Here is a 17833-nt window from a genome sequence, read left to right on the forward strand (position 1 = left end):
AGTTACTTCTGTAAAAAAAAGAAAGTCTATGAGGTTTAGTTCACATCTGCATTTAAGATTCGTTGCAGAACCTGTTTAACTAACGGGACAAAAGAAAAAAATTTCTTGTTCCGTTAGAATCTAGCAAAATAACTGAAACCAATGAGCCCCATCAATGTCAATGGAGTCTGTCGGACTCCACTGGTGTCTGTCATATAACGGACTGGCTCCATTTACCGCTGTATAATGGAATATGAAAGCAGAGGCTCTAAATGAAGTCAACTGAGTCATGTTCTTTGTTTTCCATCTGTTTAGTTGACCAACATGGTCAATGGGAAGACAATCTAGTGGGAGGTTCCTTACCGAAGGATGATTCCAACATTATCGGTAATAAACTCCTGTTAGATCTTTATAGTGATATAAAAATTATTATATATGTCTGTCTGAAACAAGAACACATAGGTGGGAATGCCCACTTTTTGAGTAAAATATACGTCAGTCAAAAACAGTAGAATTTTTGGCACATGATGATCATGAATGTGATGGTTGTCTTGTGCGTCAAAATGAATGCTCAGTTACAACCACATAGTTATCCAGCAACAAATGGTGAATTCCTTAAGCTTTGTGTGTCGGAATCTTTGTATATTAATATGTCATGACAACAAGAAGCTCAGGTTACATTTAGTGATCATTCATGTAACATTAGAGTTTTACTTTTTTACGCCTGAAACAGATTAACACGTGATATAAGGGTGCATAATAAGAGACCAAAACTGTAAGATTCCTATATATCAGGAGAATTCAGCTTATCCCTTCTGGGAATGTTTGTGAAACAAATCAGACAAGAGAGGTTGAGATGTGTTTCTCCTAAGGCAAAGAAGAAAGAATGTAAATGATCATCTTTCAGATTAGTGACTGACCAATTAGAGATTGACTTAAGACGTGGCTATGGTCCAAGGGGTGGGAAGCCTGTAATTGCACATGACCCCTCGCTTGCCTTATAAATATGGTTCATGTATCAAGGTTTCTTGCACTCCTGATTTCAAGGAACAGTTGTGTAGGAACCTGCCTCATACTCATCCCTAAAAACCACTCATTGTCACTATGAGTTACACTTTCAGTCAGACCAGCTCCTCCAGAATGAGTGGCGGTGTATCCTCCAGGCTGTCTGATGGGATCTACAGAGCAGCCAGTGTCCATGGTGGTGGATTTGGAGGATCCAGTATCTCCATGGCATCTGCCAGCTCAGCACGTGGTTTAGGTGCTGGATTTGGTGGTGGAGCAGGCTTTGGCTCCGGATTTGGTGGTGGAGCAGGCTTTGGCTCTGGATTTGGTGGTGGAGCAGGCTTTGGTTCTGGCTCCGGTGGCAGCTTCAGTGCCGGTGGAGGTGGAGATGGATTACTTTCTGGAAATGAGAAGTATACCATGCAGAACCTGAATGACCGTCTGGCCAACTACCTTGATAAAGTACGATCCTTGGAGGAAGCAAATAATGACTTGGAGGCCAAGATCCGTGACTGGTACTCAAAGCAGGGGTCTGTGACTGTTCGGGAGCAAAACTTTGCCGGCTTCTACGGTGCAATTGATGAACTCCGTGATAAGGTATGGATCATATTGCAGTAAAAGTACATTTGTAGGTCAACTATTTCCATGCAATATCTACAAATATCTAACTATGCTCATTCAAGAACATAATTTGCTTAAACTGCTTCATTTGCTTAAACTTTTCTAGATCTTTGTAGCAACAATCAACAACTCAAAAGTAATTTTGGAGATCGATAACGCCAGACTGGCTGCTGATGACTTCAGACTTAAGTAAGTTTGTGAATGTAACGTCATCTCCAGGCCAAATCCTGTATATCAACATCAGCCTGTTGGCGATATCTATAAAAGTGGTCATATAGTCATAATAACTAAATAATACGCTATTCTTTAGGTTTGAGAATGAACTTGCCCTGCGCCAGAGCGTGGAGAACGATATCAATGGACTTAAGCGTGTCTTGGATGAGCTGACAATGACAAGGTCAGATCTGGAGCTCCAGATTGAAGGCCTTAAGGAGGAGCTGGTTTACTTGAAGAAGAACCATGAGGAGGTAAGTGAGAATAGGGAAATATCAGGCATGGGATCCCCAGTTTATTTCTCTGTTTCCATATCTTTCACTGACTTTTATGGAAAATCAATACACATATGTGGCTTCTTCTCTATCGGGTACTCCATATTTGAGACCCAGTCATTTTTGTGCATGTCATGCGTATTCTTGACAATACAACATATATAGGATTTAATAAGGACACTGAATCTTGTTGTTATAGTTAATTCATAGTATAGTTGCTATCAAGCTAATAACCTTCATCTAACAGGGTGATTTGGAACAAGAAATAAGGTCAAGAAGGCCATCCTAGACCACATGTCCAATCCCCACAGTCAAGTGTCCATTCACAATATTGATGGTTCAAGACCATTTAAAGATGTAAGAGCCAAGGACACCCATAACTACACCCAGGCCCAGTTCATACACATGCCTTCTGTTTGAAGATGACCACCATGATTGATCATACCATTGATGCTGCATAGTTTTTATTAGATACACAGGGATAACATAGAGTATAATAACCAATGTCTTATGGTATTATGTGCTATGATTTAAGTCTTTTATCCTTTACGCTCTACTTGCAGGAAATTAGCGAGAGCAAACAGCAAGCTGCTGGCACCGTTAATGTGGAGCTGGATGCTGCTCCTGGAGTTGACCTGCTTAAGACTCTCAATGACCTCAGGGAACAGTATGAGCACATTGCAGACAAGAACAGAAGAGAGGCTGAAGCTTGGTTCCTTAGCCAGGTAACTCATCTCTGAAATCTATTTCATGGATATACATATCTCTAGAAACTAGAGAAAAAGTTAGTTCTGTCTAATTGAGGTTCATGCCAACATCAAGAACGTTTGTTTCTTGGTTGCTAGTTACTACAAATGGCTGTCTATAGACATTACATAGACACAAGAGCATATCTCAGTTTCGGAAGAACCTGGTGGAGGGCTCACTTGATGACCTCTAAATGAACCAATAAGGCATATTGACAAAGTTTTCTCTATAGAGCAACCACTTTGAGATGATCTTTTTTAGCAAGATATCTTTGCAAGTTTTCTATGGATCATACAGATTTGCCTGATCATTTTATTTATAGAATGGTCATATGATTATGTCCAGACCTTTGTTCTCTGACCACCATTAGCTACTTATTTGGTTTCCTCACATTCTAGGTTGAAAGCTTGCAAAATGAAGTTGTTACCAGCACACAGCAAGTCCAAACCAACCAGACGGAGAGCACAGAACTGAGGCGCAGTCACCAAAGTCTTGAAGTTGAACTTCAGTCTCTGCTCAGTGCTGTACGTATCGGAAGAAACTGTTATTGGCATTACTTTTTGAGAACAGTACCACTCTTGTCTATGGGATGTGTCTGGTATTGCAGCTCCTTTCTATTGAAGTGAATAAGTTTGGGCTGTACAACCAAGTGTAACCCATGGACAACGGCGGGAATTAAAACATCTCGGAGAAACATCTAATCTAACTCTAATTCCAAACTTGTTTCTGACAACAGAAAGCCAGCTTGGAGGCTTCAGTAGCAGAGACAGAAGGTCGCTACGCTGCACAGCTTTTCCAGATGCAAGCTGTTATCAGCGGCTATGAAGCACAGCTTGGTGAGCTCCGCTCAGATCTGGAACGCCAAAACCAAGAATACAAAACCCTGCTGGACATCAAGAGCAGATTGGAACAGGAAATTGCCACCTACCATCAGCTTCTGGAGGGAGAGGGTGGAAAGTAAGTCTATTTTCTCTCTGTTACAAGTACAGTACTTTCTTAGTATCCCTACTTAAATGGTGGCCATGGTTGCTTATACAGTACATCCACTTTTCTGGAGGCCATTCAAAGACAACTAAAAAACTTGTCCTTCTTAGCTAAAGGATCACCTGGGAAGGATGCCTCCGTGGCTCTCTTCCACTGTCAGTCAATAGCCATCAAACTGCAGCTCACATGTCACTTTCACATCCAAAGACGATCACTGATGATCAGTAAAAAAAAAAAAAAGTACTGACTACTATTGTCAAGCAACTGTAAGTTCCCATACATCTTTAGGCTATGTGCACACTATGCAAAACACTGGCTGTTCTGTGACCCGGCTGGATCACAGAACGGCCAGTGTTACTGAAGATCATCCCGGCCGCTACTGCAGTACCGGCTAGATGATCTTCACTACTAATGAATTAGGATGCAGACGCATCAGTGTGCGACCGCATCCAAATTCTCGCTGCGCACAATGGAGCGTGCGGCCGGAGCCGTATGCTCCATTGTGGGCACTGACATGTCTTCTGCGGCCGCAATTCAATGAATAGTGGCTGCAGAAAACTGACGTCAATTTTTTGCATGACCGCTAGCGATTCCGGTCGGAGTGTATACATTAAAAATGTATGGCCATCTTTAGACTCCTGGTTAGGTAGGAGACTAATCTGCTCTACTTGGAATCGGTAGGTCTTTACTTATTTTGCAGGGTTGTAGCAGCACTTTTACTGGGACACATGTTGTGGAAACACCATCTTAGCTATGCCGCGTACAGTAGAAAATTAGCCATATGTGACATATGTCTATCTTTCTATCTTGTAATTGTGTAATTTTTAATCTTTACAATTTCTTCTTTTTCAGGATTGCCAGCGGAGAGTTTAAATCAGGTACGAATCAATATATGATTAAATAAAGTAAATTTCAATCTCCTTTCATGGCTTCTTAGAAGATGCTTCAATTACTGTTAAACTTATTAGCATTATGACCATGTAAAGTCCCTATGAATAAAGTTATCAGTTAACTTTATAATAGTCTCATCATGTGAGATCAGTTTTATAAGACTGGTGTCACTATAGACATAGCTCAGAACCTACAGAAGATGTAGTATGTTGTGACAATGTGATCATGAGATGATCGAATCTCAAGCATGCTCCATACTTTGTTTGAACTGGAACACTCTGCATTCGATTACCGGCATGTAAAGAAGTTGAATGCAGCCCGAAGGTTGCCTAGAAAACAGCCTATGGCTGTATCCATGTTTTTCCGGAGTCCCTAGGGTTGCATCCAACTTTTTCAGCCACCAGTATGAGAATGCTGAGCATCCGGGTTCGGACAAACTTGAGCGTGCTCAAGGTGCACTCATATCTTTTGATCACCAAGAATCATGAGGCTGGCATCACTAGAGACACAGCTTAGGACCTACAAAACTTATAATATGTTGATGTGACAATGGTGGTCACCAATAATCATGAGGTTGCCATCACTACAGTCACAGCTCAGGACCTACAGAAAATGTAATATGTGGATGTGACAATGGTGGTCATCAATAATCATGATGCTGGTGTCACTACTGACACAGCTCAGGACCTACAGAAGATATAGTATGCTGATGTGACAATGGAGATCACCAATAGTCATGAGGCTGGTGTCACTATAGTCACAGCTCAGGACCCACAGAATTTATAGTATGTTGATCTGACAATGGTCATCACCAATAATCATGAGGCTGGCAGCACTACAGACGCAGCTCAGCTGAGAGCTTACAAAGGTAACCAAGGCGTGCTTCAAACAATAATAATAAAAATTGTAGCCCTATAATGGCAGGAAATTTGAATGGTGCTCCAGCCAAAAAAATAGCCTTGTGCTTAACTGGTTCCATTTTATTTTACAGGATCCAGCACAACAACCACCACCACCACAAAAGTGCAAGCAATCATCAAAGAAGAAGTTGGCGGGAAGGTCATCTCCTCCACCACCACCTCACTGAGCAGATATTAAGACCTTGTGGGCGAGCCAAGACTAGTTCTACATCATACGTCACCACCTGACATTGTCATCTCCATTACTGACATTGTCTTATGAAACTACAGAAGATGTCATATGTTCATGTTTTTTTTAACCAAGACACTGATTGAAAATCAACATGTCCAAAATAAGTCAAATATTGATTAATTCATGTGTGGGGCTTCAATGTTGTATGAATTGGTCTTTGACCATAGGATCTAATCTTGTAATAACAATAAAGGATCTTTATGGGTTGTGCCAAACAAGAGGCCTCAATGTCTTTTCTTGCGTTTTCCTTCCTACAGATAGAAAGTTTAAAGAAATATTTAAAAGATAAAAGTCTAAATCTAAACTTCTAAGTTCATGTACCTTGGGTCAACCAAAGAAAATACTATTGAGGTCTTGTCCAATATAAATTCAGCTCTTACCATTTACTTATATTATCAAGGGCAAATGACCCAAAAGTCCATCAGTAAGTGATTTGCTCCACTGCCATGTGTTTATAGGGATGTTCTTTGGTGAACCTTACTGACACTGTTGTGGTTTTGTCTATGGTCTAAACCTTTGCCGAGCTGATGATCCTTAGATACAGTGAAATATCCAACCATGAATATGAGACTTTGGTCCCATCTTATGCTAAGCAGGTTGGTCAATAGGATTTGAAAGCAAAACTACTAGTTCATTTAAACTTTACATGATCCCCAGGCAAAAAGTTAAAAATGCCACTTTTGCCTTTAAGGAAGCAGCCATTGGTGTTAAGCTGATGACTCAACTGGTCCCATTAATGCTGGATTGGCTATAAATTTGATGACCTGTGATTGTTTTTTTCCCATAGAGATGATACAATTCCAGTTTGTAGTCAACCATCCTGTTTCCATAGTCCAATAATACACCCCCTTTCTAAGTCTGTCAACAGGGCAAGATGTTTTCACCCGCGTCATACAGTTGTGCCTTGCAGCCAATGATTTCTCAACAAGAGCTACACTAACCTAAAGTAGCCTCTGAGATTTTATAGGGGAGCAAGGGAATGACTTTTATGCCCTCTTGTGGCAAGAGTGTATAACCAGACCAGACCTGTTATCATCTGCATGGCAGAGGAGCTGGCAGGCCAGCCCCTTGCCGACAGCGTCCCTGGCAACCGGCCCTGAAGGGTGCAGGGCGTGCTTCGACTGTGTCTCTAGCTACTGGTCGTCCAGGTTGCTAGGGGTGCAGCAACGTCCTTGTATCTAGACGCAGCCGGGGCTTCACTGCCCCCAGGCAAGTGGCACATATGTGGGATATTATTAATCACTGACTGGCAGCTGGCGCCGCCAGTCAGCTTGTGGTTTTGGTCTGGGGCTGGAGTCTCAGCCCCAATCACGCTTGGGGCTGGGACTCCAGGTCCTATAAGTATTCTCCTCTGTCTACCATTCCCTGCCTGTGATAGAGCCCTATACTCTGAGTAACCTCTTGACCTAGAATTTGTTCTGTTTACTGGTATCTTTGACTTTCTGGTTTGACTTTGTGACTACTCTTCGGATTACGTTTTTGTACCACGCAAACTTCTAGTTGCCGACCCAGACCCCTGACCTTGCTATTCCTGTGTTTGGTTTGTCTTGACCGTGTTCTGTGTCACACCTGCATAGGCTAGGGACTGTCAACCAGATGTCTGCTGCTGCCTAGGGCAGTCAAAGCAATTAGGCAGTGACAGCGGGGCGGGTGTCAGTGCCAGGGCATCACCTGTCTCATGTTGTCTAGTTCCCTATTCCTAACAGCAACATTTTGCAGCTATCAAGACAAAATATTGTGGAGTCTTTCCCAGCCCCTGTATCTTAAAGTGACACTGTCACCCCCTATTTGCATTTTGACTGCTCTCCACAGGTGTAAGGGGTAAATGTTGCAGCTTTCATTACTTATTTTATAACACACCTCATGGTGCTTGTTCTGGTAAAAAGTAGTTTTTATCACCTGTGGATTGGTATATGTGGACGGGGCCTCGCGGCCTATGTGCCACATCACCCCGCCCCTAGCACCACTTAGCCCGGCCGCCATCCGTGACATCATTGCCACATAGGCCCCGCCCCTCAGCGGCCATTGGTGTGGAACAATCTAGGGGGGTGGGGCCTAGAGCTTTAGGCTGGCCCTTCCAATGGCTGCTGAGAGGGCGAGGCCTATGCTGCGATGACGGCACGGATGGGGGTGGGGTTAAGTGGTGATAGGAGCGGAGCGATGTGACACATAGGCCGCGAGGCCCCGCCACATATACCATTCCACAGGTGATAAAAACGCAAGAGCAAGCACCATGAGGTGTAATATAAAATAAGTAATGAAAGCTGTAACATTTACCCTTTACACCTGTGGAGAGCAGTCAAAATGCAAATAGGGGGGTGACAGTGTCACTTTAAATAATGATGCTACACCAGTGTGAATTTAAATTGGCCACAGCAGTTGTTTTATTAAATTATAACACAACATGCAAGTAATAACACCTGTCCCCACTGACCCCAATTTCAATGAGGTCCCCCATATAAAGAAACATCTGGCGATGGTGGTTCTCGAAGCCCCAAATAACTTACCATAACATGGCAGTCACGTTCCACAAGCCATGTCCACAGGTTGTGCCTCCAGCCAGTTCGCACAGGCTCGTAGGCACCTCAGCCTAAACACCTGTGTGCCCAAAATATTCCAAGCCCCATGATCCAAAAGATATTTTCCTCTGACCACCATCTCAACCAACCATAAATTTAAGTCCAGAACCTACCATTGGTTCCCTCTCTTTACCTCTATTCCCATTTTCTCTTTCCATTTCCGAAGACCACCCAACGCCTGCCAAGCTGCTGCAACAAAGTCCCTCACATACACTGTTCCAATTCAAATCCATACCTTAAAGCTCCCAAAATATCCTCGAACCAACCAAAGGAAAAAACGGGTGGGTGGGTGTTGTAGCTTCCCAGCTTGCTAACCAAGAATGGCTGGTTACTCCCCCTTTAACCCATACCTCGCCCTTAACCAGATTAAACCCGCCTTCGTACCTTACCCTGAACCACACCTTACCCCCAACCAATATCCTTTCACAAACTCCTCTTGATCCCCTCCTTTCCTCCTTGTTTTCTCTCCTTATGACCACCCAACTCTCTCACTAAGCCTCCCCCACTTCACCCCCTCCCTTTCCTTAAAACATTCTAGTCCAACCAAACCTAGTCATGTAGGCCTCGCCATAACTTATATTTTTATCGTTGCATTTCTTTTTTCTGTCAATAAGTGTATCTATAGGACAAAAACCATGGCAGATGTCCAATATATGGGTTTACAATGGTTTTAATTGTTTCTATCGGAGAAATCCAGACTGAAGAATTGACTCGACCCCAACCTACAGCTAAGTAGAATATCTGCATGTTGACTGCAAATCTATGGTGACTGTCACCTGCAGTGAGATGGAGATTGCAGGGAGTCGTGAAGTGTTCAGCCAAGTGCTGCTCCTGGCTATATCTATTAATCATGGGGGTCTGAAGACTTAGTCCCTGAACAATCGAAACTTGTGACATGTCTCTAGGACATGTCATATTTTTTTTAAGTGACAAGGACACTATACATGTAATTAGTGAAGTATGCCCCTGAAGGCAACTTTTTAAAACCTTGTAGTGCAGATGAATTTCATCATTACATGGAAGTTTGTTCTATAGCTAGACTACAGGCCGCTACACATTAAGGGCCCTATTCCACCGGACGATTATCGTTCAAATTATCATTAAATCGTTCGAATCTAAACAATAATCGTTCGGTTGAAATACAGTTAACGATTAACGACCGAACGAGAAATCGTTGATCGCTTTTTAAGACCTGGACCTATTTTTATCGCTGCTCGTTCACAAAATGTTCTCAAATCGGTAGCATTGAATAAGACGTCGTTCGGTCGTTCGCAGTAGATACGAACGCAATAGCGAAGTAATAGTGAAGAAAAAACGATCGCAAATACGATCATAAGTAACGATTATCGTTCCATGGAAATGAGTGAACGTTTTCAGGTCTTTCGCAATAGCGGTCGTTTGAGATCGTTAATCGTTAACGATTATGCGAACGATAATCGTCCGGTGGAATAGGGCCCTAAATGTCACACAATTTTTTGGGGACTGGTCGATCATCAAATGTGTATGGTGACCTTGTTGTCACAGGGTCGGGGGGGGGGGGGGGGGGCTGGCAATTAGATTTTAACTGAGTAATACTTTTATTCTCATACAGAGGATTCTTATTACTGCTTACCCCTACTCTAGTTGACTTTTCATACGGAAGGTATCAGTTTGCACCACTTATGCCTGAGAAACCAATGAAGATAGCCATTGCCAATGACTTATCTCCAATGGCATAAAGGGTTGGGTACATTTAAATCTTGCATGCCCTGTCCTCATCTTTCCCAAAGTATATTAGATCCTGTGAGGTCCACATTCAGAGGAACTCAGAACATATAGTATACATAACACTCTCTATAAATCAGTATTACTCCTTATGTAACAATGTTCTTGGGCACAGAAGCCTTAAACTTTTCACCTGGATACATGACAAAGGAGGAAGAAAAAGGACAAATATTTCAAGATACCTAGAAAACTTCAAGAGTTCATAACTTCATCCCTTCTGGGAATGTTTCTAAAACAAATCCAACAAGAAAAGCTGAAATGTGTTTCTCCTACGGCAAAAAATAAAAGAATGTAAATGATCATCTTTCAAATCAGTTACTGACCAATAAGAGATAGACTTATGATGTGGCCTTAGTTCATGGGGCGTGAAGGCTGTCATACTGAAGGACATGACCCTGTTTCTTGCCGTATAAATATGGTCCATGTACCAAGGTTTCTTGCACATCTGACTCCAAGGAACAGTTGTGTAGCAACCTGCCTCATACTCATCTCTAAATACCACCCACTGCCACCATGAGCTACAGCTTCAGTCAAGCCGGCTCCTCCAGACTGAGCAGTGGTATCTCCTCTAGGATTTCCAATGGCATCTACAGAGCAGCCAGTGTCCATGCTGGTGGATTTGGAGGATCCTTTTCCACTGGTGCTTCAGCAGGTGGCTTTGGCTCTGGTTTTGGGGGTGGAGCAGGCATTGGCTCTGGATTTGGTGGTGGAGCAGGCTTTGGCTCTGGATTTGGTGGTGGAGCAGGCTTTGGTTCTGGATTTGGTGGCGGAGCAGGCTTTGGCTCTGGCTCCGGTGCTAGCTTCAGTGCCGGTGGAGGTGGAGATGGATTGCTTTCTGGAAATGAGAAGTATACCATGCAGAACCTAAATGACCGTCTGGCCAACTACCTTGATAAAGTACGATCCTTGGAGGCAGCAAACAATGATTTGGAGGCCAAGATCCGCGACTGGTACTCAAAGCAAGGGTCTGTGGCAGTCAAGGAGCAGAGTTTTGCTGGTTTCTACACTGCAATTGGTGAACTTCGTGATAAGGTATGGTTCATATCGTTGTGAGGAAACAATTTCGAAATGATAGGTAGATTTCTATCAATTGTCTACTATATGGCTGTCTATATAAGCTCATTTATTAATATAATTTACATGAATTTAATTAGTTTTTTTTTTTTTTATTATAGATCTTTGTGGCAACAATCAACAACTCAAAGGTGATTTTGGAGATAGATAATGCCAGACTGGCTGCTGATGACTTCAGACTTAAGTGAGTGTGAGAATATAATGGCAGCCAAAACCTGATATTACTCATAACCCTGTGCCATCTATGTATCCACATTACCCATACCTTGCACTCTATCTATCTATCTATCTATCTATCTATCTGTCTTGCCCATATCCCTGTATCATCTATATACCATTCACCTGTCTATTAGTTGTGTCTTACATATACTGTATCTATATAAATGATATAGAGTGATATATATCTACGTATAATAACAGGATAATCTTCTATTCTTTAGGTTTGAGAATGAACTTTCTCTCCGCCAGAGTGTGGAAAATGATATCAGTGGCCTTAGGCGTGTTTTGGATGAGCTGTCAATGACTAGATCAGATCTGGAGCTCCAGATTGAAGGCCTCAAGGAGGAGCTGATTTACCTGAAGAAGAACCACGAGGAGGTAAGCAATAAAAGGAAAATATCAGGCACCGATCCCCAGAACTTTCCACTTTTTCTATTGACTTTCAAGGAAAAGTGAATACACATGTATAGTACCCTTGTACTTTTGACCCAGTCATTCTTTTAATAGTAAAACCAGTTGCACCACATAGATTTTAAAGAGGTCACTGACTTGTCATTGTATTTGTCAAAAACAAGGTTGCTGTCAAGCTAATAACAGGATGAACTGGAACTAGGCATCAGGTGAACAAGACCAAGCTAGGGCATATGCCCAATGCCATAGCAATCCACACAGTCACAGTAGTCTCAATGATTCTTCGGTTTTTATTGGTAATACATGTTTATCTAGTCATGCCAACAACAAGTCAAGTGAACATGTCCAATATTCAAGACCATTGAAGGCATAAGAGCCAAGAACACCCATATAGATCGATAAACTGATTCTATAGGACCACCACAAATTATTAGGGCACAACATGAAAACCAAGTACTTTTTAGATACATAGGGATAACCTACTCTTATGGTATTATGTGCCATCATTTAAGGCTTTTATCCTTCATGAATTTGCAGGAAATTAGCGAGAGCAAACAGCAATCTGCTGGCACCGTCAATGTGGAACTGGATGCCGCTCCTGGAGTTGACCTGATCAAGACTATCAATGACCTCAGGGAGCAGTATGAGATCGTCGCTGAGAAGAACAGAAAAGAGGCTGAAGCTTGGTTCCTCAGTCAGGTAAATCCCCAGCATCCCGAATTGATATCTAGAGGAATGTTATCATCAAAAAGTTTACCAATGGAGGCTTATAGGGAATTATTTTTGCTTTTTCTTGATTGCTAGTAACCTAAATTCACAAAAGTGATAGCTGCTCTAGGGAAAATATAGTGATATATGGTGGGCACATACCATAAATTAATGTTATCAAATAGTGTTGCTTTCCATTCCTGCTCATAGACCCCAAAGATCCCCTTTGTGATGTTCTAGCTGGACATATGGACTCCTTCATGATGGCCTAGCTGGACATATGAATTGTCTTCATGAGATAAAACTTAAAGATGATATATTTTTCTAAAGTATGCTATACACATACAACCAGACCCTAGAAAGGTTGAGCGTGATGTAAATCCAAGCTAATATAGAAACAATCATCTGATTTTTCCAGAATTTTCCATCCTTAGTTATGTTGTAAGTAACTCACAGTATATTGTGTTCTCACATTCTAGGCTGAAAGCTTACAGAGCCAGGTTGTTTCCAGCACACAACAAGTCCAAACCAACAAGTCGGAGAGCACAGAATTGAGACGCAGCCAACAAGGACTAGAAGTTGAACTTCAGTCTCTGCTCAGTGCTGTACGTATCTGAAAAAACGGTTATCTACATTATTTCATGTATTTAGCTTTATTCTAAGAACAACACCCCTATTGTCCATGGGATGTGTCTGGTATTGCAGCTCATGCCATGAATAAGTTTGGGCTGCAAAGCCAGAAGTAACATGGACAAGAGTGGTACTAGTTCTGAGAAATAATATCTAATCTGACCCTTGGTCCCAAACTTATTTTTGAAAACAGAAAGCCAGTCTGGAAGCTACATTGGCTGAGACAGAAGGTCGCTACTCTGCACAACTGTTCCAGTTACAATCTGTCATCGGTGGCATTGAAGCACAGCTTGGCGATCTCCGCTCAGATCTGGAACGCCAAAACCAAGAGTACAAAGTTCTGCTGGACATCAAGACCAGATTGGAACAGGAGATCGCCACCTACCATCAGCTCCTGGAGGGAGAGGGTGGAAAGTAAGTCTAGTTTCTTTCCATGTTTACTGTATACTTTGCATTTTTAATTGTGGATCACAGTCAATTTATAGGACCTATGATAGAAAAAAATGATCTAGTAGAGGACCAAGTCATTTCTTAGATGGCCCCATTAGCAAGATTGTGGGATATACTGGGAAACTTCTTATTCTTAGCTGTACAATCACATGAATAGGATGCTTTTGTGCTACTCTTTTTCACCACCAGTCAATGGCCACCATATAGTACTACAGTCCGTTTCAATGTCACTTCATTGTCACTTCTGGATCTACAGGTGATCACACAAGAGTATTCAAGTACAGACCACCACTGCCAGACACTCCTAGCTAGGTATTTGCTCAAGTAGAAAACTCGTAGGTCTTCACTTGCACATAGGCTGGGCTTACCTAAATTCAGTTGGCTTTTTAATGCCCCACCTGGCACTGACTAAGTACCTAGAGCTACCAACAACATCCTAGTTATGCCCCTAACTAGGATGGTATTCTATTACAGGAGAATAGAAAAGCATTCATTTATTTAAACATGTATGGCCATTGTAAAAAAAAAAAAGGAAAAGACAAAACTTGACTGTGAGATTCATTTTGGATTTGGATCTTGCATTTAGACTTAGAAGTGCCCTTTAATTGTAAATATGTGCAGGGACTCCTGACAAAGGTAGGTGTCCTTGCTCCTGTAGAGTACACTTAGAGGCTGGTGAATGTTGTGAATGGAAGCTGTGGTGCACACATCATGGCTGCTTACTTTCCGACTACTCAGTGTAGACAAGCTAATATTTTCTGATATTCGAACTGAACCTGATGCATACTGAATCAATTCTTCATTATCTATCTATCTATGTAATTTTTAATCTTGATATTCTTTCTTTTAGGATTGCCAGTGGAGGGTTGAAATCAGGTATGTAATATAAAATATATTGAATTAAACGTTGTCACACAAAGTATATTGGTTAGTACCAGACATCATAACTAGAGTTGATCGAACCTCGGGAAATCTTAGGTTTGATCGAACTCGAACCTTCACGAACCTGCCGCATTTGATTGCTGATGCCTTCTTGGTCCGCGGGGAAGGAGGAGAGTGCCCGGGTACTGCCTGGAATTCCGGGATTCAGACTAGGTAATAGGCTGAATCCCGGAATTCCAGGCAGTACCTGGGCAGTCTCCTCAGCAATCAAATGCAGCAGGTTCGGGACTGTTCGAGTTCAATCGAACCTAGGATTTCCCGAAGTTCAATCAACTCTAATCATAACATTATATAGGCATGTTAAGATAAGTACAAGAAACACCATTGTGGAGTGCAGCCCTTTTTCACCTGTAAACACTGCAGGGGCGGTCCTGAAGCTTCCAATGACTTCAATGGGAGTTTCAGTGCTGAGCCACACCGAAAAGTGACCATGACTTCAATGGAAGTGGGGCTTTGGGTATTGACACCACATTGTTTTGAACTTGGAAATCAGCTTGTATAAAACAGTCCATTTTGTGCCTATGTAGACACACAATAAAACTATAAAGTGTTTATGAATATGTTGATAAAATGGTAAAAATAAAAATGTACATTGTGGAACCTTTATATATCTTGTTGGCAAGATAACCTAGTGGGTACTGTCAGTGTGCCTGTGAGATCAGCGGCAGGAAGGAACAGGGCTATAATATATATCACATCTACAGCCGTAGCTTCTGCAACCTGGACAGTGAACTCCTTTAGCGTCGAGAATTGTTAAATTGCTGTGCCTCCTTGTGCCGCCTTTATATGCTGATCTCCAGCAATACGAGCATAGAGACATCTCTCTAAAGAGACAGCCTTGTGACAATAGTCCCCAGAGCAAACTTGTTACATGCTTTAATAGTAGCCCTTATGTATTTTGGTGCTGGGATGCAGAAGTTGGCTTGAATATTTTTAATAAAAAGAATATTATAATAATAATAATAATAATAATAAAAAGTTGTATGATCAAACAAAGCCAAAAATGGCCTGATCCTTAATGAGTTTCTCTTTCTTGTACAGGATCCAGCTCACTGTCGTCGTCGTCCTCCTCCTCCACCACCACCACAAGAATTGTTACCGAGGAAATTGGCGGGAAGGTCATCTCCTCCTCCTCCTCCAGCTCCTTGAGCAGATATTAAGACCTTGTGGGCGAGCCAAGACCAGTTCTACATCACTCGTCACTACCTGACATTGCCATCTCCATCTGACATTAGAAGATGCTAAATAATAATGATTGATGAGTGTCCTAAGTGAAGCATATATGGATGAGTATGATGTTTGATGTATGAATTGGTTCACGACCATTGATCAAATGGTGCTATGACAATAAAAGATCTTTATGGGTTGTGCAAAACAAGAGGCCTCAATGTCTTTTTTTTGCTTCTCATTCACTTTCCTTTGATTCTACAAATAAAGGCTTAACGATAAACTTTAACAACAATAGAAGGGTCAGGCTGATGACCATAGGTTGGATCAACCAATGAGAACAATTTTAAAGGTATTATAAATTCAGTTAAAACACAAAACTTGGACTAGATCATGGTATTTGTGACATGATCCAAAAGTCTGATGAAGTCCAACAGTAAGCGATTTGGTCCACTTTCAGTATTAGATAATGTTGTTTTTCAGTGAAGATTATTGACTCTGTTGTGGATTAGTCCATTGTCTCGTCAAAGTCCAAGGCTGTTTTGAGGAAAAAGTGGAATTATGACCAAAATGGACAACGGGGAGCCAAATGCTGTAATATCTGTCACAGACTGTGCAGTCGAATTCACAGTGTTGTTCTTTGGTACCAGCATTACCCCAAACAGAGTCCTGCCTTTGTGCCCACTGATAGTGCCTCCCTTTTCAGCAGAAAATAATGGTCCAGGCAAAGCAAGTGATGTCATCATGCCGCCTGCAGAGAGACACTGGCATCGAGTGCGCGGTCCTTATGTCCTGTATGTAGGCTAGAGTTGGAAACTTTGCCTCTCATCCTAATTTTTCTATTATCTTTTTACTGAAAATTTTCAACAAACTCTATATGTGCTCTGTTGTACTTTCATGAATTTGGGTAATCTGCAAAACACAGAGAGAGCCATAGGTAACAACACGTAACATATCATATATTTGTCCAGTAATAAAATGTCTGTCATCAGATTAATGCTGTCCAAACCATGAAAACCATGAAACATTGACATTTTACCTCTATACAGTGTTTGATATGATTTGGCATTGCAGAGGAATAGGCCTCCTCATGGGGGTGGTCCTAGCCTCCATTGATCAATTTCTTCCTGTACCCAAATAGCGAGAGACCCTTCCAATCAGGGCTGGTGGGGCAGGAAGACCTGGAAGACATGGTAAATCAACTGGACACCTCTTCTTTTTTAATAGACACTGTGCAATGCTTTAGTGCTGTTAGGGCCCATGCACACTACGGAAATCACATGGATAACTTGCAGCGGATTCCATCGCTAGCCTTTTGCGCTCCTGCTTGAAGTTCTGCCTGTCCCATAGACTCCTTTCTATGGTCAGGCGGAATCCACCAACATGTCAGTTATTTCGGTGGACGACGGAATCCACCTGAGCCTTGAAGCCTATGGGACGACCAGATGTTCAAGTGGGAGCACACACGGAATCCGTGGCAAGTTATCGGTGTGATTTTTGTAGTGTGCAAGGGCCCTAATAGGGGAAATGAAGACTAGCTAGCTTTTAAAGTGCTACATTGGGATATATCTGGAATGGACAAGTTCCTGGGCCTTCATGAAAAATATATAACAAAATCCCCACCTACTATGTACCATTTGTACTATTGGTATCTCCATATGTAGTGGAGGGGAGGACATGTCCGCTTAGTCACCAGGGTGGTGGGAAACTGTATTATCTGCATCAATTATTGTTATGCCTAAAAACAGTCAGTCGCAAATGGTTGTAGCCAGTCAGTTGCAAATGGTAGTAGCCAGTCCTCATTATAGATTTTTCACTGAGGTCAAGGAGCTACATTTGTTGTTATGCGTGATGAATCCTCTGACATCACCCTGTTAAACTTTTCATGGCTAACAAAAATTACAATTAGATATTTTATAATTACCCTAGTAATAGAAAAGTATATTACTGGGGACACCTAGATTCCTCTACTGTGAGCAGCGTATACTTAGTGACATAGTACGCAGTAATCTCTACTTGTTA

The 17833-nt window shown here is 42.0% G+C and overlaps 2 protein-coding genes across 5 annotated transcripts; both read left to right on the forward strand.

The window, feature by feature from the left end:
• Window positions 1-1083: 1083 nt before the first annotated feature.
• Window positions 1084-5991, forward strand: LOC138772287 (keratin, type I cytoskeletal 15-like). The gene is made up of 8 exons (XM_069952578.1): window positions 1084-1581; window positions 1712-1794; window positions 1916-2072; window positions 2657-2818; window positions 3239-3364; window positions 3577-3797; window positions 4677-4702; window positions 5707-5991. The coding sequence occupies exons 1-8, from the start codon at window positions 1084-1086 to the stop codon at window positions 5811-5813; spliced, it is 1380 nt and encodes a 459-aa protein (XP_069808679.1). The 3' UTR covers window positions 5814-5991.
• A 4732-nt stretch (window positions 5992-10723) lies between these two features.
• LOC138772825 (keratin, type I cytoskeletal 15-like) lies at window positions 10724-15926 on the forward strand. Of its 4 annotated transcripts, none has more exons than XM_069953541.1 (8): window positions 10724-11242; window positions 11386-11468; window positions 11725-11881; window positions 12452-12613; window positions 13102-13227; window positions 13446-13666; window positions 14553-14578; window positions 15686-15926. In XM_069953541.1, the coding sequence occupies exons 1-8, from the start codon at window positions 10724-10726 to the stop codon at window positions 15802-15804; spliced, it is 1413 nt and encodes a 470-aa protein (XP_069809642.1). In that variant the 3' UTR covers window positions 15805-15926. The 4 variants fall into 4 exon arrangements, with proteins under 4 accessions (XP_069809642.1, XP_069809644.1, XP_069809643.1 ...); XM_069953543.1 differs by having other exon boundaries at window positions 14553-14567; window positions 15693-15926; XM_069953542.1 differs by lacking the exon at window positions 14553-14578 and adding an exon at window positions 14829-14864 and having other exon boundaries at window positions 13446-13659; window positions 15668-15926.
• Window positions 15927-17833: the final 1907 nt, after the last annotated feature.

The sequence above is a fragment of the Dendropsophus ebraccatus genome, chromosome 14 (genome assembly GCF_027789765.1).
Source record: "Dendropsophus ebraccatus isolate aDenEbr1 chromosome 14, aDenEbr1.pat, whole genome shotgun sequence".
Taxonomy (NCBI): domain Eukaryota; kingdom Metazoa; phylum Chordata; class Amphibia; order Anura; family Hylidae; genus Dendropsophus; species Dendropsophus ebraccatus.

Bases quoted from the DNA above. Each gene is read 5' to 3' on its own strand.
- LOC138772287 (XM_069952578.1), top strand. From the start codon at position 1,084: ATGAGTTACACTTTCAGTCAGACCAGCTCCTCCAGAATGAGTGGCGGT. The intron at 1,582-1,711 runs GTATGGATCATA...AAACTTTTCTAG, and splicing joins TTGATGAACTCCGTGATAAG to ATCTTTGTAGCAACAATCAA. The intron at 2,819-3,238 runs GTAACTCATCTC...CTCACATTCTAG, and splicing joins AAGCTTGGTTCCTTAGCCAG to GTTGAAAGCTTGCAAAATGA.
- LOC138772825 (XM_069953542.1), top strand. From the start codon at position 10,724: ATGAGCTACAGCTTCAGTCAAGCCGGCTCCTCCAGACTGAGCAGTGGT. The intron at 11,243-11,385 runs GTATGGTTCATA...TTTTTATTATAG, and splicing joins TTGGTGAACTTCGTGATAAG to ATCTTTGTGGCAACAATCAA. The intron at 13,660-14,828 runs GTGGAAAGTAAG...AATTCCAGGCAG, and splicing joins TCAGCTCCTGGAGGGAGAGG to TACCTGGGCAGTCTCCTCAG.